Below are 20,106 nucleotides of genomic sequence, written 5' to 3'. Positions count from 1 at the left end.
AACAACGTAACAGGCAACGCCCCTGACACTCCCGAAGAAGAAAAAAACACCATCTTATATGTTTATGTTAGGCTACTCAGCAGGTGCTCGCTCACTCAGTACGCGCTGAAGGCTCGTTGCAAAATAGCCAATGCGTTTAACAGACTAGAAATGAGAAGATCCTCCAATAACCAACAGGTCTGGTGTTTGGGTGCACTTTGGATTCCCTTTAAGCTATAATGGTGATGGCAAGAGAGTGGTGGATAAATAAACAACGGTATGTCGCATCTGCAACATGACAGGGTACACCAGCGGGATTACAAAAAAAAAAAAAAAAAAAAACAGCGGGAATATCTGGGATATATGCGTCAGTACTATCTGGGAAAAGACGAAAAAAAGGAGAAACATGCACGCAGCAAACTATCCCTGCAGCATTTAGACACTATAGCTTACAGGGAATCCAACCCAAACACCAGACCTGTTGGTTATTTTAGGATCTTATATTTCTGGTCTGTTAAATGCATTAGACATTTTGCAACGAGCCTTCAGCGCGTGCTGAGTGAGCGAGCGCCTTAGGGGCCGTTCACATATCGTGCCTAAAAACGCATGGAAAACGCTAAGCGCGTCTTTCTCCTCCTTTCCAAAGCGCTCGGGCAGAAGCGCTCATGAGGCGTCTGTCTTTGCTAAGCAACAATGACGTGCTCTCTCCATGAGACGCGGAAATTTCAGCGAAGGATAAATGGATTTGCAGCTCTAAAAATCGCTTGCAGTAGCTCTGCTACTGAATTTATTTCAAAATTGCAATCCATATACAACTATGATCAGCTGTTCCTTCATCTTGGCTGAGCTCTCAACGTTGTTACGGGAAAGGATGAAGCTGATTGGTTGGTTCTTGTCACATGACCCGCGGTGCGCTTGCGGCATTCTGAAAAGTTGAGATGTTTTTACATTTTGCTGTATCTAAAACGTATCGAACCGAACCGAACCGAACCGTGACATCAGTGTATCGTATCGAACCGAACCGTGAATTTTGTGAACCGTTACACCCCTAATATATATATATAATTATTATATAATATATATATAATTTCGGTACACTTTTACACACCTCAGTGTTTTGCCAGAAACTACTGTTACCATGGTAAATGTTCTGCAAGGAAACTAGGATCAGACTTGAATCAGGTAAAGGAATCAGATCAGCTTTCACTGTATTGAAAAACAGCCTGGGCTTTTGTGTGTGACTGTGTGTGTGAGGCATTAATAATTCAGTCTGTTAGCCTGTAGGATTCACCAAATCCTTTAGTTCATTGTAAGAGCACACGTAATATATTCTGAACACCAGCAGAACTGCCTGAGGAATCTCAAAATGAGAGTAGACATCGAGAAAAAAAAAAGGAGATATGAAGAGAGAGAGAGAGTGTATTCTATTCTCTGAGGTAATAGAAACTCACTTTAGCCAATCAGAGACAGATTGGAAGTCCAGCCCTGACAAACCAGAGTCATCTCACACTATTACCACCAACCATTCAACCACATTACACACACACACACACACACTTCTAATAGAGGACATGTATTTGTTTAATATATAGCTAATTATAATTACTACAAATGAATTTTAAAATTAGGAAACACTTTTTAATTAATAGTAACATAATAAAAGAGTCTTATAATATAATATATATATATTATGCAGGGACAACCATTTAAATAATAAAACTGATAATACCAGAAGGCATTTTAATATTATATTACCCATTAACATATATATACACACATAATAATTGCTTTCCAAAAGGGAGGTTGTGTCAAACTTAGCTAACTTTTTTCCCCAGTCTACAGCTAAGCAGTCACACACAGTCCTGGTTGGAAGCTGATATTTCTGCAAGAGCTGAGCGAGCAGACAGGAAAAGCAGAGAGAGAGAGAGAAAAACTGAGGTGAAATAAACGTGTGGAAATGAGGAGATTATTAAGCTTTTCCGTCGGTTGTTGTGTTCCTGCTGTCTGACCTAGATAAGAACGATAGGAGTCAATGAAAGGGTGCCAGCCTGATGGCATGAGGCATGCACGTGTGTGTGTGTGCAAATATGTGTGTTAGTAATGCTGTTCACTGGCATAATCTCAGTGATCAATTATTAATGAGCGCCCAATTATCTACATCCTGCCTTTCCCAGCATCCTCTTTCTGTAACTCAGGGAGAGTAAGTGAGATAGACCGGCCCATTACATATGCAGGCCTCTTATAGATTCATTAAGAACAGAATACAAATTAGTCTGGTGAAAGAGCGATGTGTTTAGGATGAGAGGAAATGTGAAGGGGTTTCTGTATGTTTATGTAATCTCTCTTCCAATCTTTGATCTTTGACTAATCTTAGGTTTAATAATTGATCCTGGTGCTTTCGAGACATGGCACACGCATTATTTGGCATTACAAACGTGTTGTGTGTGTCAAAGCTCTGTTTCCCTGCACAGATACACTCATACATTAGTTTTGAAATCACCTCTTAAAGAGACAGAGCACTCAGAAATATAAATTCTGACATTTCATCCAAAAATGAAAAATTATTTACTCTCATTTTGCTCCAAACACCTATGACTTTCTTTTCTTCTATGTTAACCAAAGGAGATATTTAATAGAATTTCCTGGCTGCTGTTTTCCATACATTGAAAATGTATGGGGACTGGAGATGTCGAATCTAATAGTGACAAAAATACTCTCTAAATTTAGTTCATACAACTTGTGCACTTTATTACAAGTCTTCTCAAGTCATAAAATAAATCTGTGTGAGAAACACACAAATTTAGGAATTCCTCCTGTGGATCTCACACTGTGTGTAAATGTGATGCATCAAGATGCATAAATTGAAATTTGACATGATTAAAAAAAAATAATGTACTAAACTGTTGTTTAATTCAAATACAAAGCTACTGTATGGCTTCAGAAGAGTTAAAATGTGGTGAAGTGAATCATATGTAATCATTTTATAGAGATATTTGGTTATTTTTGGAGCTTGACAAGCCAAGTCCCCATTTACTTTCACTGTTTGACAAAAAAAGCAGCCTGGCTAAATCTTTGTTTCACAAAAAAAAAAAAAAAAAAGGAAGTCATACAAGTTTGTATAGTTAGTATACTATCATTCAAAAGTTTGGGGTCAGTAAGATTTGTTTTTAAAGAAATGAATACATTCATTCTGCATTAAACTGATCAGAAGTGCCTATGGTAATAAGTGTTTCTATTTCAAATAAACACTGTTCTTTTGAACATTCTATTAATCAAATTATCCTCACAAATAAACATGTATAAGTTTCTGCAAAGATATCAAGCAGCACAACTGTTTTCAACATTAATAATGATAAGAAATATTTCTTGAGCATCAAATCAGCATATCAGAATGACTTATGATGGATCATGCTGAAAAAAACCCCCAGCTTTGATCACAGAAATAAATTACATTTGAAAATCTATTCATATAGAAAACAGATATTGTAACAATATTCCACAATATTAGTATTTTGATCACATAAATGCAGCCTTGGTGAGAATAAATGGCTTCTTTCAAAAACCTTAAAAAATGTCTCACTGAACGGAAGTGTAATGTTGACAGAATGTAAATTTTTGGCTTAGTTTTCAGATGCGTGCATTCAATTGTGCATTAACATTGCACCCAGAAGGGCAAAGAACAATTGTAATTTCAGCGGTGTAATTACAAAATACATTTGTAGAGACTAGAAACAGGTCATTGTGATACTGCGTGTGCGTGTTCAGTGGGACATCACACTTCATTCAGGAGCGTTTTTCCAGGCCGTAACCTAGCAACCTGAACGAAGTATGAATAACAGGCCCCAAAACCATCAAAAGTGCCTTTCCATCAAAAACACGCAACAGCAAACACACACATGCACTAAATCCATAGCCTTTATTTAAAGCACATTTAAATGAGCCAATTAACACTTTAGCAGGATGTATATGGTGTGTGTGTGTGTGTAGAAGGTGTTATCTGTCAGTGTGTGTTAGACACTTGTGTGTGCAAGTCTGTGAGTGAGACACAAGCGTAGGTGGCACATTCACTGTCTGAGTAGAGCAGCTTTTGTGTGTGTGTGTGTGTACGACAGAAAAGGAAATTCACAGATTCAGTGGTTTCAAAATATCCCTGTGGTTTTAAAGGAAGGTGTTAAGAAAGTGATGACAGGGAGCAGACTTTACTATCTCCCTAAACACAAGCTCATAACACACTAAAAAGCCGCAGAGATCTGGAGAAAACCGCACAAAGACAATGTGCCAACCACAGAGGCCTGGGAAACTAAACCACAGAACGCAATTACACAATATCACAGTTACATAACAGCCTACAGTCTGACAGAAACTCAAAACTCAAGACACAAAGTCAAACTGACAACCTCAAAATTAGAGACACTTAAAGCCTCTAATACACTTTTTTTAGTCTTTTATTTATGGTCTCTTTATGTTATTACAACCATAGTTTAGCCTTAAACATGGTCTTTTTACTATAGTACTTGATTTGTATACACACATTTGTATACAAAAATGTTTTTAAAAACTAACCCATCACTCATTTATTTGATCAAAAATGCAGTAAAATTGTGAAATATTATTTCAATTTAAAATGACTGTTTTCTATGTTGAATATATTTTAAAGTGTAATTTATTCCTTTGTTGCAAAGCTGCATTTTCAGCATCATTACTCCATTCTTCAGTGTCACATGGCCCTTCAGAAATCATTTTGATATGCTGATTTGCATATTTCTTAATAATATCAATGTTGAAAACAGTTGTGCTGCTTCATTCCATTCATTTTTGTTATTTTATAAGTCTTATTATTACTTTTGATCAAGTTAATGTACCATTGCTAAATAAAAATACAAATCTCTTTAACTATTAGTAATAGTTATCATACAAAGAATACATACACGTGTAAACTTTAAATATATGTTAATATGTCATATTAATTTGACATCAGGAACTTCTGAAGGACATGCTTTTAAAGCTTAGTTCTGTGGATGAGCTTCGTAGTAGCTTTAGACATTAAATTATCACTCAATGAACTCAAAAGAGAAAGAAAAAAATTCAGTTTTCATGACGTGTCCTCTTTAAATGATTTACGAAAGGCCAAGATGTGGAACAAGGAAAACGTTAAAAGAAAAGCACCGACTGCTGCCACACATCATTGGCTCTGAGCAAATGAGAAGCACTATCTTCTGTGCTTTGAATGACTGGCAGCTATTTCTGAACTCCATAAAGGTCTCAAATTCACTGCAATATGAAGAAAATACCTTGCCATAGAGAACCATTGATCAAAAAAGAAACTGGGGCAGCTGGTGGAGTCACTATGGTACTAGAGGGAAGCATCTATTCTAATGATCGACTTTGATGATTAGACATCAACACAGCTGTTATGTTTTCTGTAGGACAGAGAAACACAGATCTAGAGCTTGAACAGAATACTTTACAACTGATTAGTCCTTTAACGGAGAAACAGACTGAGATTAGGCTTAACTGGAAACTGCTTAAGATGTTTTCTGGTTGATTTCATGATGGTTTGGAGCTGTAGTGAGACGTTGTTTCTGTACAGTGGCATCAGACTGGAAGACATACTCTCAAGAGAGCGCCGGTGCATTCATGCACACTCATACAGTACATATATACTCACTGCGTTTTACAGTGTATGGACTAAAAGCTAAATATGAGACATGTTAATGCCAGCATCAGCAACATCCCAGGAATCTGAGATATCACACATTCATTTCCAAGAATTGCATCCAAAAAGAAATCACTCAGAAATTAGAAAATTTCACAAATCAGTAGCTAACATTGAATAAAAAAAAAAAAAAAGACATTTTGAAGTAAAAAATAAATAAATATATTTTTTTTAATTTAATGTAGTTTTATTTACAACTTTGAAAACATTTACATTTTGAAACCTCTCCTCTCCTTTTTTTTATTTTTACAGTGAATAAGCATTTTCATTTGGAATTTTTGCCAAACAACATTCCTTGCAGGGCTATTATTTGCTGCCAAAACAACATTTTAACCATATTTTTTATTCTTAAAATACTTTCAAATTCTGTCTTTTTAAAATGGTTTTGAGATATTGCATATGGATAACCATTCAGCTTCTGCTATCAGACGTCTCTGCAATGTACTTGCACTTAAGCACTATGTTTTTAGAGCAGGCAAATACATGCATTGCATAAGCAGGACGCATTGTGCTCTGTGTTACTTCAGAGGAGAAATCTCAGAATCTCCTACGCACACTTTGCAACAGAGACGGAAAAAGAAAAGACAGACAGAATGAAAAGAAAGGGAGACATGAAAGGACAAAAACACAGAGAAAGCCTTTATTGAGTCTGTCATTTGGGTGCGCTCATCCACTTCCCCCTGTTATTGCCCACCTATATTTAGGAGTCAAAGCCTTGTGAGGTTATAAGGGGGAACGAGGCAGGGTTTCATCCAATCACATCAGGTTACACGACCCTTACACTGAACCTTTGCGAGAGATGGACGGGGAAATCAGAGTGAAACCAGCAGGGACAGGTGTATGATGATGGCCCGTGTAGCATTTACGTGGCTGACAGTGTCATTTTAGCATTTGATTGGATATGACGGGACATGAACTTGACCGCAGAGGTACTTTGCTCTAAAGAGATTGGCTGCGTTTCAAAGTCTTGTGAAATGCTGAACTAGAAAAAAAAACATGTAATAAAAATTGGGTGTAGTAACAATTTCCACTTAGAAATTGCCAATAATTTCACAACACAAATACAAATAAAATAAAAATAATTACGACATGAAATTTGGAAAAAAATTATTATTTCTTTTTTTTTTTATATACAGTGAATCAATATGTTTATTCTGTAGATAGATAGATAGATAGATAGACAAATATGTATACATTTTTTTTTATTGCAGTGAATAAATATTGTTTCTCCTCTATGCCCCACCTTCTGAAATGAGTCGACTTTTACGAGGCTTGTCGCTCTGAAAAGCAAGGTATGCTCTGATTGGCCAACTATTCATAGCGTTGTGTTTGGTTAATTGTTTCAAGGGTCTGACGGAAATGTTACGCCCCTCAACATATACTGTTTTTGCGTGTCTCGGTCAGAACACCGGCATGACAGGACAAAAACAATAAAACAAAGAGAAAGGAATACATTAAATCGCATACGACCCCTTCAAATGTACAACTTGTAATATATTTCCAGTAAAATATACAAAAACCGCTAGGCTAGTGTTGTATATTTTGTCCAGCTGATTGCTAACAATATCTCTACTGTTTTCAACTACTTGTAAATCATGAGAATATTCTCATTCTAATCAGTGACACGGAGCAGTGCAGTCGCATGTCAATGACGTTAGTTACCCTTTGTTACCGCCTTTACTGACGTAGAAACCACATGACAACAGTGTCGTGGACAAATGCGGAAGTAGCTTCGCGACAAACTTCAACTAGAAAGAGATGCCGATCTCGCTTGTGTTTTACTCGACAGGTGAGTTGTTTTGATTCATATCTTTACAGAAAACGTATGCTATTATAACGATCAACAAGATTCGTTTTATGGGGCATACATGCCAAATGCGAGGCATCACATCTCTAGACCTGCGCGAGGTTGCGTCTGAACCATAGTCTGATCACGTCTTTGCTTTGAGTTTGTATGTAATCTACTCGCTGAAACTCAAATCGTTGAACTTGCGTAAAATCCATGATTTATATTTCCGTCTGATTGATGGCCGTCAGCGGTTGGGTAGAAGACAACAAATCCCATCATTCCACGCTCATTCTTAGCGTCATCAAACCACGTGATTGTTATTATTTTGATAGTGCGCCCTCTAGTGGCAGGTCCTACAATCTGAACCTTTAATCAATAAAAACAGATATTTGTTGAAATCAACAATCCAAAGACCTTAGTTGCTGTAAGCATTTTTTTAATGGAATGGCACTGAGAAAAAAAAACTCCTGACAGATATGACTGAATGACATGTGCTGAAATATCTCACCTGTCTCTGTCAGAGCCCTCGGCTCTGTAAAGTGACAAAAGAACATTAAATACATGATTGTGAGCCATGGTCAGATTCTTTGAACAGCCGATAGGAAGACTCTGAGGCACTAGTTCTCATGTGGCGACCATGCGGAAAGCAGGAGGCCGAGAGCGTCAGTTTGTTTATTTAGACACATTTTGACAAAATTGAGACGACGTGCACATTTACAGGGTGCAGTTCTGGAAAAAAGGAAAATCTGGAGGAAGTTTTATAATGAATGAAATTTATAATACTGTAAGTGAACTGTGATACATGAACCCCATCTACTTTAATAATGCAACACATTCCAGAGAGAAATATGAATGCAATTTGTATTTCTTTAACTGTCAACAGATGTGATTGGCCTACATTGCTCACTGCAACTATAACACACTGTAACTAAAAACCTTTGATGCTAGCTAGAGCACAAACAGACAAAATCTGTTTTGTGTGCATTTCATTAGGCTACTGTGTGTGTTTGTGCAAGTATGGTAGGTAGGGCTGTGAATCTTTGGGTAGGCAGCAATTCAATTTGATTCAAGATTCACGATTCATAGGATTTCGGTTCGATTCAAGAACGATTTTTTGCAAATTTAGAACGATTCAATTTGATTCAATTCACGATTAAATTTGATTCGATTCGATTATAATGATTTGATTCTGCACTCTTTAAGAGCATTCACAGGATTATTTAAATGCTTCCCCCTAAATTCTTTAAATGCTTAGTCAGGGGAGAAATGACACAGGCTTTACTGATTTTATATTTAAAATGTTCTGTTATTGCACCTTTAAAGTTAGATGTTCAGATTTTTGGCAAAATCATGCTTCATCCTACCTACATAATTTAACTGAAGCAGAAAGTAATTTCAGCACATTTTGCAGTGATGCATCATGCACAGGAACCTACATTAATAAAACAAACAGGACCTGTTTTGATTTCATGTGATTATAAGTTGTAAATAACCAAGATTAATCACACTGAACTGAACTGAACTACAACATCAGCAGTTTAATAGTAAAGGATCCCGATGTCTAATTTATATTTATACTGTTTATACTGTTATATACTCTCCCCGTCCACTGAAGTGCAAAGGTGCGGCGGGAAAATGACGTCATCATGGAATGTGCGGCCGTGCACACTTAGTTCACACTGTGTAAAGTTCAAACTCCATCAGGTTCTTTCTGAGGTTTAGAGGGAAAATACTTTTTCAGTCAAGTATGTTTTATTTTTGTTGTAAAAAACAATAAGAATTTATTTAGGAAGGATTTGCTTAACGTTGTCTTGCATTTAATGTGAAATAAACCCACAGCTGAATATTTTACTTTTTTGTGGTGGACCATATCATATTGTCATCCCCTGTTGTTTCAAAGAATAGTTCAACAGCAAATGCAACAAATACTGTATAAACGCCTCTTCCTTTTGGGGAGGTGTTCATGCAGTCAGCGGAGGCTAACGATGCAAACCAGGTGAAAGTATAACAAGGCTTTAAGCCGGGATGCTTTCAGTGGTACGCAAAGCACTTAACCCCAGGAAGCTCTGCAGGGACCATCAGTGCAATTAGTACACTGTAAGTCCCTGTAGATGAAAAGCGTCTGCTCAGTGGCAGCTGTAATGAGCAAGGGCTTTTTTCACACTGTGTTTGACATTTTTGATGCTCTGTGTACAACTGAGCAGCCTTGAATCGCTGTTTGTTCTGTGAAAACAATAGAAGCTTCCGAGCTGAATTGACAATGCATATACTGCATCTTGGCCACAAGTGCAAAGAAAATCCTTTGGATATAACGTGCATGTTTTTCAGAAGATGCCTTATGGTTTCAGACTGAGACTTCTTATGTGTGTGTGTTGGGCATGTCATGATTGCATGTACAAAGACACGTGTGAAGTGTCTCCTTTCAATTTGTGTGTGCGCGTGTGCTCTTTAAGCTGTAATTGCATCTATAGAGTTGCGCTCCATCCCCGGTTGATTTATGGCTCATGCCAGCACAGAGCCAACAAGGGCAATAAATTCCCTTACTTGCTTGGGCTACTGCAAAATGTGTGTCCCTTGAGTGTGTGTGTGCGCATGTGTGTGTGTCTATGGATGCGCACTTACAAACATGCAAGCATGTCATGCGGTGTACATCATGCAAACTACCTCTGTGTTCTCGCACTTCTCGCTGAGTCCCTGTTTTGTCCTCATTCTTTCCATCAGATCTTTACAGACACACAACAGCTGTATGCAAACAGTGTCTTCATTGGAAAAGTGACAAAGTGCATGACCTTTGACACGGGATTCCTGACCTTTGCCCCCTGGGTTTGGCCAGTTAGTGTGCGGGTATGCAAATGTATGAAAAATGTATATGTGAGAAAAATATCAATATAAATTTGTTAGCCATTGCTGAAAAGTTCACTGCAGCCAAGACAAACCTAAATTAGTTGGATTTTGCCTCAAAATGAGCTTAACAACTCAAAATCACAACCTAAAATAACACCTGAAAAGATCTACATGAAAAAAAAAAAAAAAAAAGACAGGTATGATATCCTCAAAGACTCAAAGTCGACTCCTGACAGACACTGATCCACCTGCTGCCAGGACACAAATCTCACAAACCACGTTTTTTTTTTGTACTGAAGTACAGAGCTGGATATACTTTGCTCTGTTGCTGTCAGTGAGTTGTAGCAGGGTTTAAAAAGTAAAAGGTTCTGCACCAGTGTGTGTGATTCATACCCTTTAAAGGCCACGGTGAACCTTCTCATTTCAGTCTTAAAAGAAACGGACAAATATTCATGGCTTTCTCTCCTTTTTTCTGATTTCCTCATTCCAAGGAGAGGTGAAAGACCACGGGAGATCTAAGGGTTGTTTTGAAACCTCCAGATCAGTTTCAGGCAGCTTGCGGGTGAGTAGGCACACAAACACACACACACCTTTTTCCCTCAGTCCCTCGATTTACACGGTTACAAGTCTCGTCAAACTCATTTGATTGGCACACGGTTTCAACTATAAGGATACAAACACAATCGCTATCATTCACACTCTTATTTAGTGCTTGGTAAATTACCCACTAATTGTAGTCCATTGCTGATTACAGAATACATGATGAAAACTGTAGTTAGAAACGTAATCTGCTGGATTACACATATTAGGTATTGCATTTAAGAATGTATTTAAATGGTAGGATTTTTAGAAATAAATAATTACAGTAAAACAATACATTATCAATTATTTACTGCCATTGAGTAGATAATATGTAACCATAGAATCTATAAAAAGTAACAGCAAACATTATGAGAACTTTAAAATTCTATATACTGTAATCTAATTACAAGTACTTAATTTTTTGGAATCTTATTATTTAATACAGATTACATGTTCTCAATTACTACCCATCACTGCTTTTATCAAACCCCTGATGAAAAAAATCCAGCTTCAACTGAAACATGGAAGCTGGTTTCTTGCTGGTCTAATCTGGACATAAGATGGTGCTAGGTTGTAGACCATTTTGGACCAGAACATACAGTTTGGTATGGTCAAGCTTGCTTTGTTCTTACATTGTAGTTGAACAAACAGCTTGTACCAGTTTATAACATTTTTGGATTTACTAGAAATAAGCTTCCAAGACACAGCTACCAGCTTAAAGCTGGATTTTCCAACATGAACAGTTCTTTTATCCAACACACTTCTTTTTCACAGTTTATTGTACCTATGCAACCTTACAGGTTTACATCTCTCTCTCTCTCTCTCTCACACACACACACACAAACACTTCATCTTGTCTCATGGGAAAAAAGGTAGTGGTGTTTACCTTTGTAAACAGCTAGGGTGTGGTGGGTGAATGCAAGGGTGTTGCTATGTCATTGCCAAGGAGTTTGGATGGGTTTTTAATTTGTTGCTGCTGTAAGTGGTTGCTAGGGTGTTGCTATTTGGTTGCCAGGTGACTTACAGGACACTTATACAGTATTGTTCAAAATAATAGCAGTACAATGTGACTAACCAGAATAATCAAGGTTTTTCGTATATTTTTTTATTGCTACGTGGCAAACAAGTTACCAGTAGGTTCAGTAGATTCTCAGAAAACAAATGAGACCCAGCATTCATGATATGCACGCTCTTAAGGCTGTGCAATTGGGCAATTAGTTGAATTAGTTGAAAGGGGTGTGTTCAAAAAAATAGTAGTGTGGCATTCAATCACTGAGGTCATCAATTTTGTGAAGAAACAGGTGTGAATCAGGTGGCCCCTATTTAAGGATGAAGCCAACACTTGTTGAACATGCATTTGAAAGCTGAGGAAAATGGGTCGTTCAAGACATTGTTCAGAAGAACAGCGTACTTTGATTAAAAAGTTGATTAGAGAGGGGAAAACCTATAAAGAGGTGCAAAAAATGATAGGCTGTTCAGCTAAAATGATCTCCAATGCCTTAAAATGGAGAGCAAAACCAGAGAGACGTGGAAGAAAATGGAAGACAACCATCAAAATGGATAGAAGAATAACCAGAATGGCAAAGGCTCAGCCAATGATCACCTCCAGGATGATCAAAGACAGTCTGGAGTTACCTGTAAGTACTGTGACAGTTAGAAGACGTCTGTGTGAAGCTAATCTATTTTCAAGAATCCCCCGCAAAGTCCCTCTGTTAAAAAAAAGGCATGTGCAGAAGAGGTTACAATTTGCCAAAGAACACATCAACTGGCCTAAAGAGAAATGGAGGAACATTTTGTGGACTGATGAGAGTAAAATTGTTCTTTTTGGGTCCAAGGGCCACAGGCAGTTTGTGAGAAGACCCCCAAACTCTGAATTCAAGCCACAGTACACAGTGAAGACAGTGAAGCATGGAGGTGCAAGCATCATGATATGGGCATGTTTCTCCTACTATGGTGTTGGGCCTATTTATCGCATACCAGGGATCATGGATCAGTTTGCATATGTTAAAATACTTGAAGAGGTCATGTTGCCCTATGCTGAAGAGGACATGCCCTTGAAATGGTTGTTTCAACAAGACAATGACCCAAAACACACTAGTAAACGGGCAAAGTCTTGGTTCCAAACCAACAAAATTAATGTTATGTAGTGGCCAGCCCAATCTCCAGACCTTAATCCAATTGAGAACTTGTGGGGTGATATCAAAAATGCTGTTTCTGAAGCAAAACCAAGAAATGTGAATGAATTGTGGAATGTTGTTAAAGAATCATGGAGTGGAATAACAGCTGAGAGGTGCCACAAGTTGGTTGACTCCATGCCACACAGATGTCAAGCAGTTTTAAAAAACTGTGGGCATACAACTAAATATTAGTTTAGTGATTCACAGGATTGCTAAATCCCAGAAAAAAAAAATGTTTGTACAAAATAGTTTTGAGTTTGTACAGTCAAAGGTAGACACTGCTATTTTTTTGAACCCACCCCTTTCAACTAATTGCCCAATTGCACAGCCTTAAGAGCGTGCATATCATGAATGCTGGGTCTTGTTTGTTTTCTGACAATCTACTGAACCTACTGGTAACTTGTTTGCCACGTAGCAATAAAAAATATACTAAAAACCTTGATTATTCTGGTTAGTCACATTGTACTGCTATTATTTTGAACAAAACTGTATCTGGTACAAGTCAAAAGATCCCACCCATCTCTGATTTTCTGGTCCCTAGATGAAGCTTGAATGATTCCTACTTTGTAAGTCTATGGGAAGTTTATCGCTTTTCAGGTGAAAATTCAAGTGACATACTGAAGTTAAATACTTACAGTTGGGGAATTAGTTCAAATCCCTAGCCCCAAGTATGAGTAATAGTAAGCCTTCAGAAGCAACGCTAATAAAAACCCAGATACTATCACAGAAACTGCACTGTCAAGGGAAGAGAGAAAACGGCAGAGTGAGAGAAAAGGGGCTGGGAAAAAAACTGAAGGTTAAGTGTGTGGGTCAGACAGAATGACATGACAACTGCAATAAATGTAAATAAAAGAGCTTTGTGCGGTAATTCACTCCACCTGACAGAGACTGAACACATAAATCAACCTCACACACACATTTCGCTACAGACACACATATTTCTTTATGTTGAAATCATTTTTCGCAGACACACATACATACGCAAACCTACCCACTTTTTTCTAACAGAAAACTGGAAAAAAAGAAAGATCCCATCAAAACACAGTGCACATGAATTGAACACAGTGCATGAAACATTAACCATAACACTTTTTAAAATTTCAGTTGCACTTCAATCACTCCATCTCAACAGTCAAAACTAAATAAAATATAGGCCAATCCAGTGTTTAACTGGCCTGAGGTGAATGACAAACAAATGAAACCTATTCAGTCTTCATTTATGTGTCCCATGAAAGTCACTGTGAGAGGCATATAACTCAGTGTTTTTTTTCCATGTTACAGGATCTATCTACAGCATATAAGCTCTCTGCAATACCTAGTGATTATACAAGCAAAGTGAGCTACTTAAAACAACACAATAGTGTGACTCAGAAAAACCCCTGTGAGAATTTTTTTTTTAAAGATTTGTTACCTTATAATGTTATCCCCTTACCTCACACTGAAAGAACTGTACAAGGAAGCCACAATATATGCAACAAAATTGGCAGCACTTTACAAAAAAAGACAATGTTATTCAGTATTAAAAACATAATCAACACATACCTGTTTCTTCTTCAATGGTGAATCTCCCAAGACCACTGCCGTCACGTATGGAGTACTGTACCTCGCCATCCCTCCCCGTGTCATCATCCCTTGCCGAGACCTGGAGCACAGAAGTCCCAATCTGAACGCTTTCCTTTACTGATCCATTCATGGCGAAGTTCGAAAAATACGGCGCGTACAGGTTCTCATTAACATCCACCACCTCCAGTTCAACAAAGCTAACTGACAGGAGAGACACCGGTCGGCCTTTGTCTTTTGCTCGAACTGTTAGGTTAAAGAATTGTTGAGTTTCATAATCCAGTTCCTTGGTAAGACGAATGGCGCCGCTAGTCTTGTCGACCTCAAAACGGCCATCATAGTCGTTGGCAAGCGAGTATCGCACCTGCCCTCCAATTCCCAGGTCAGGGTCTTGTGTATCCAGCCAGGCAATGACAGTGCCCACTGGGAGGTCTTCTAGTGCACGGGCACTGACAACACTTGGGATAAAGGCAGGTGGACAATCATTAACATCCTCGAGTGAGACTTTAAGTGTTGTTACAGAAAACTGTTGAGCTGCTCGCTCTGCTCGATCTCGAGCTTCCACTTTTAATATGAAGAACGGAACAACCTCACGGTCCAGCTGGCCTGCAACATACACAATCCCACTGGAGCTGTTAATGCCAAACTGTGAAGTGCTGGTGAGTAGGGAATACTGGATCTCGCCATTGAGGCCTTGATCTTTGTCAGTAGCTTCCACTTGGATGACTTCGGTACCAATGGGGGTGTTTTCAGCAATGCGAGCCTGGTAGCCACCATCTTGAAGAAACTGAGGTGCATTGTCATTTGCATCTGCTATGTAAACTGTAAGAAGCCTCCAGGAGGATCTTTGCGGTTGGCCTAAATCATGCAATGTGATGTTTAGAAGATAACGATCTGTTCTCTCACGGTCTAGAGGAAGGAAGATGCTTATTACGCCATTCAAAATTCCAATAGTAAAACAACTGTCTGTGTTACCATCAGCAATGGCGTATAAGAGTTGTCCATTGAACCCAGTGTCTCCATCAAAGGCTTTTACCTGAAACACACTCGTGCCAACTTGTAGATCCTCATGCACAGTGATGTCATTTGGGAAGGATTTGTCAAATTGAGGCGTTTGACGGTTCACAGAGAACAGGTCAATAAAGCCTTCCTCTATTTTGGGTTTACTGCTAACTTTGGCTTTCTTCAGAAGTTTCTCAGCTAGTCGTTGGGCTACTCTGGTTTCGGTACAACTAAAGCTCTTGGGCGGTGACTTCCCTTGCACTACGGATATGTTCACAAACATAGGATCGGAAAAATGTTCCCCATCTGTAGCAGTAATTTTTAGACTGAACAAGTTTTTGGGCGCCGCAGTGTTTAGGGAGTGATGTAAGGTCATGACACCAGAATCAGGATTTAAGTCAAAGTAGCCTCGCTCATTCCCTGAGAGGATCTTATATTTGACTAGCTCTAGCTCATCAATGTCTATGGCAGACATTGTGGTGATAACCTCACCTACAGGAAGTTCTCGAGAGATCACACCAACACAGGCCACTTTCTCAAATAGAGGTTTGTTATCGTTAACATTCTCTAGGTGCACAGTGACATTGACTTCACTCTCACGCCTGTAAGGGGAGCCCCAGTCTGAAGCACGAACCACAAAACTGAAACTCTCTACAGATGACTCAAAGTCTAGCTCCTGCGTTGTCATGACTGCTCCGGTGAACTGTTGCACGCTGAAAGGTAATGTTGTCAAGCTAGCCATGCTGTATGTGATGTAGCCATTTTCCCCATGGTCACCATCAGACGCAGTCACTACAACAATAGCAGTGCCTATAGCAACACTTTCATTGATAAATACCTCATAAGACTGCTGAGCAAATGAAGGTGCATTGTCATTGGCATCCTCAAGAATGACTCTAACCTTGACCGTAAGTTCACTGTCTACTTCTAAGACCTCTAGCTCAAATACTTCCTGTGTGAGATGCGTAAGCCAACGTGCTGTGCTGATTACGCCTGTCATGGTGTTGATACTGAAGAACCCTGAATCAGCAGAGGGAGTCAGAATGTACTCAGCATCATCTGGCTCTGGCTGGAGTTTTACAGCCTCCACAACAGTTCCAGGAGGGGCAACTTCACTCAATATGACCTCGTATTCATGCTTCAGAAATGTGACTTGCGCTGGTGCTGGAAGTGACAGACGTAAGTGCACTATGTGCACAGCAGAAAACTTCTGAGGTGTTCCACGATCCCGAGCCTGCAAGCTGAGGTTTAATCCATACGGATAGTTGTCCCAGTTGAACTGCTCTGTTGCATGAAGGACAAACTCGTTAGATCCTTTCTGACTGACTTCCTCAACTCCTGTTTCTTCGCTTGGCATCTCTGTCCTTTCAATGCTGAAGAGCTCAACAAGGTCCCCAGCCACAATGCTTACAGTTTCAATCTCTCCATTCGTCCCTTCATCAAGATCCTCTGCAGTGACCACAGCTACAATGGGGGACTTCTCGGTCCATACAGGTGCTAATGTAACAATACTCAGAGTGGGCACATGCTCGTTAATCCGTTCTACATGAACAAACAGTTTGGCTGTACTGCTTACACCATTATTCCCATAGAGCTTCATTCCCCGATCCACAGCCTGAATCTCAAGATCATAGCGGCTTTGAGTGTCAACATCTAGCCTCCCACTGAGAGAAACAACTCCGCTAGTTGGGTGCACAGCGAACACCTCCATTCGCTCCTTGAAAAAGTAATAGAACTCTCCATTCGATCCTATGTCAGCATCCGTAGCAGTGACCTGAGCTATGCTGGTGCGTAGGGGTGTGCTTTCCGCAATGGTAACTGAATATGTGGTAGGGGAGAAAAGGGGTCGAAGGTCATTCATATCCATCACCTGCACACTAACTTTAGTCCAGGCCTCAAGTGTATCCCCCTTAATGGAAGCTTTCACTGTCAATAAGTAGTTATCCTGAACTTCACGGTTCAAGATAGCCGCATTCCCCCCTTTGGTTCGTATCCGTAGGAAGCAGAAATCACCCAGAGTGTAATCCTCAGCCTTGAAGAATCCTTCCTCATCCCCCGAGGTGATGCGGTACCTCACCTCCCATGAGTGATGTTGGAGAGGGATGCCCATGCGCACCTGGCTGGCAGCGTAGGTGCGGGCGGCTGAGTTCTCGTAGACCGACGCATGGTACAGTGGGTTAGTAAACTGTAGGCGGGAATTTTCACCCTTACAGTGGCCTGGAGGTGGAGAGAAGAGCAAAAGGGCCAATTGTAGGAAAATGGCCCATATGCCTGCCCAAAGGGCCATGCTCACTGCCTTCCCATCACCAAACCCATCCTGGAGACAGAGAGAAAAAAAAGGAAGACGTTAGTCAGAGCAGATGACATGACAGTACACAACCTGACCTTTCACATCTTAAGTTCAGAGGTCACTATGGATCAGTCAAAAAGATCACACACAAGCAGAGGAAGTCGTGTACCAAAAAAGGGCTGGTAGCCAGGCAACCGCAAGCCGAATGACATCACTACCCAGGTCTCAAAATGGACACAGACACACAATTACATATTACAGAAAAACCAGGAGGATGCAATTCAGGAAAATTCACTTACACACACACTCTACACAGAAGAAAAAACAGCAGGAGAATGCAAGTCAGGAACAAAATAATTATAGAGAACGAAATATCAAAAATACAACCCATGAAAATGAACACACACACACACATTCATTATATGAAATGGTTTTTAAAAAGGTCTTGAGAGAGGACAAATTTTGTGGATTCAGCAATATACTGGTTATGATAAAGTGCTGCGGGAGAGGAAGTCCGTGAGTGTGGGTTTACTTCGCTAATCTTGGGGAACAAATTTGTCCACAGAAGTTAGCTGAATTTCACAAAGGACCTCAATTGGAAAAATTATTCATTAATCCAATAAATAACAAATAATTTGACTAAAAAATGCTAACATTTTCATTTAGGTTTAGTTATAATTAGCTTTATACAAAACCAATAGCAGTCTAAGGTATGTCCTGAATTAGTATTGTTTCGGAGTTTGTATTTGCAAATAAGGTATTTTGCATGTCAGTGTGTATGTGTGTTTTGGTATGGTACATCAACTCTTGTTTTAGACACTGATTGTTTTGTGTGTTCCCTATGGGATGGTTAGGATGTGTTCCAGTCCACAAAAATGCAATGCTGACCTTACCATGCACACACACACAGTCCAACTTGCTCATACAAAAACACACTTGCATACAAAAAATATACACACTCAGAACAGAGTTGCTGTGGTCAGCCCACACATGACTCAGCACACACACACACACACACACACACACACACACACACACACACACACACACACACACACACACACACCACACACACTCACACACACACACACACACACATCCCCTTCCACCTCTAATGATATCCTACAGCACACTCACCAACTCAGTCTCACAAATTGGAAAAGACACACACACACAGAACTCAAAATGCAGAGATCAGCTTATTTTATTTTTCCGGGTCTATTTCTCTCGGTTTCTCTCTCTGTCACACTCTTGTTCTCTCTCTTTGTGTCCACATACACTGACAGACAGTGAGTCAAGATTAAAACCAGCAGGCATTTTGGAGCAGTCAATGTTCGGCACACACGCAGCGTCTTGTCTCCCCTAAAGCCTTGTTTAGACTGACCAAATCTTCAGCTCATCTGGCCAAAGACTTACCCAACACAATAAAAGTGCATATTATGAGGCCAATACAAACACCGCAGTGCATAAATGTCATATCAAATATCAAAACTATCCAGCAATTTTTTTTTTTTTTTTATATTCAGACATTTTCTGAACACTCCATTTATTGGTATGTTAAAGGGGTCATCAGATGCCCATTTTCCACAAGTTGATATGAATCTTTAGGGTATTAATGAAAAGTCAGCACGCTGTTCTAGTCCATGTTGCTTTAAATGCTAATGAGCTCTGCTCACCCCACCCCTCTCTTCCACGGGGTGACGAGCCGTTACGTGACGACCAATCCAACATTACGAGAAACAGAGAGGAAGTGATATAGAACAAAGCACATTTCAATAACAGAGAGAATTGTGTGTGTGTGTGAGAAGTTATGATATCCATAGACTACGGCATGATCCTTTCACGTCAGTTTCACGTTTAAAAAAGCCGAACCGAAGTACTTCTTCTAAATGTATGTGTTTGTATTAATGCTGTCACAATACCAATATTGCAGCAGCTGATACCAATGCCAGGAAATTTTATGGCAGAGGGGAGAGCAAATGACCTACAGTCAACCCTTATAAAAATTAACCATGGGTTTATTAGTGTTACAGTGGAGTATTTTTGATTGATTACCTTTTGTATATTTTTACATTTCTACTACAAAAACCATTGTTAAACTATGGTTAGTGTAGCAAAACCATGGTTAGTTTGTGGTTACCAAGACTTAACTACAATAACCATATTT

The 20,106-nt window shown here is 39.3% G+C and overlaps 1 protein-coding gene across 4 annotated transcripts in view; it reads right to left on the bottom strand.

Moving 5' to 3' along the window:
* The window catches only part of LOC128029021 (protocadherin Fat 3-like), a 144,305-nt gene that overhangs the window by 74,610 nt on the left and 49,589 nt on the right, over positions 1-20,106 (bottom strand). For 3 of the 4 annotated variants that reach the window (XM_052616463.1, XM_052616464.1, XM_052616465.1), the window contains exon 2: positions 14,630-17,966. In XM_052616463.1, the coding sequence (XP_052472423.1) occupies positions 14,630-17,936 (3,307 nt within the window). In that variant the 5' untranslated portion in view covers positions 17,937-17,966. Of the gene's footprint in view, positions 1-14,629; positions 17,967-20,106 lie in introns of those variants that run through there. The other variant, XM_052616466.1, reaches the window with a different exon arrangement.

Source organism: Carassius gibelio, chromosome A15 (assembly GCF_023724105.1).
Source record: "Carassius gibelio isolate Cgi1373 ecotype wild population from Czech Republic chromosome A15, carGib1.2-hapl.c, whole genome shotgun sequence".
In the NCBI taxonomy this organism is placed as follows: domain Eukaryota; kingdom Metazoa; phylum Chordata; class Actinopteri; order Cypriniformes; family Cyprinidae; genus Carassius; species Carassius gibelio.
This window is presented reverse-complemented; position numbering and strand designations above follow the sequence as displayed.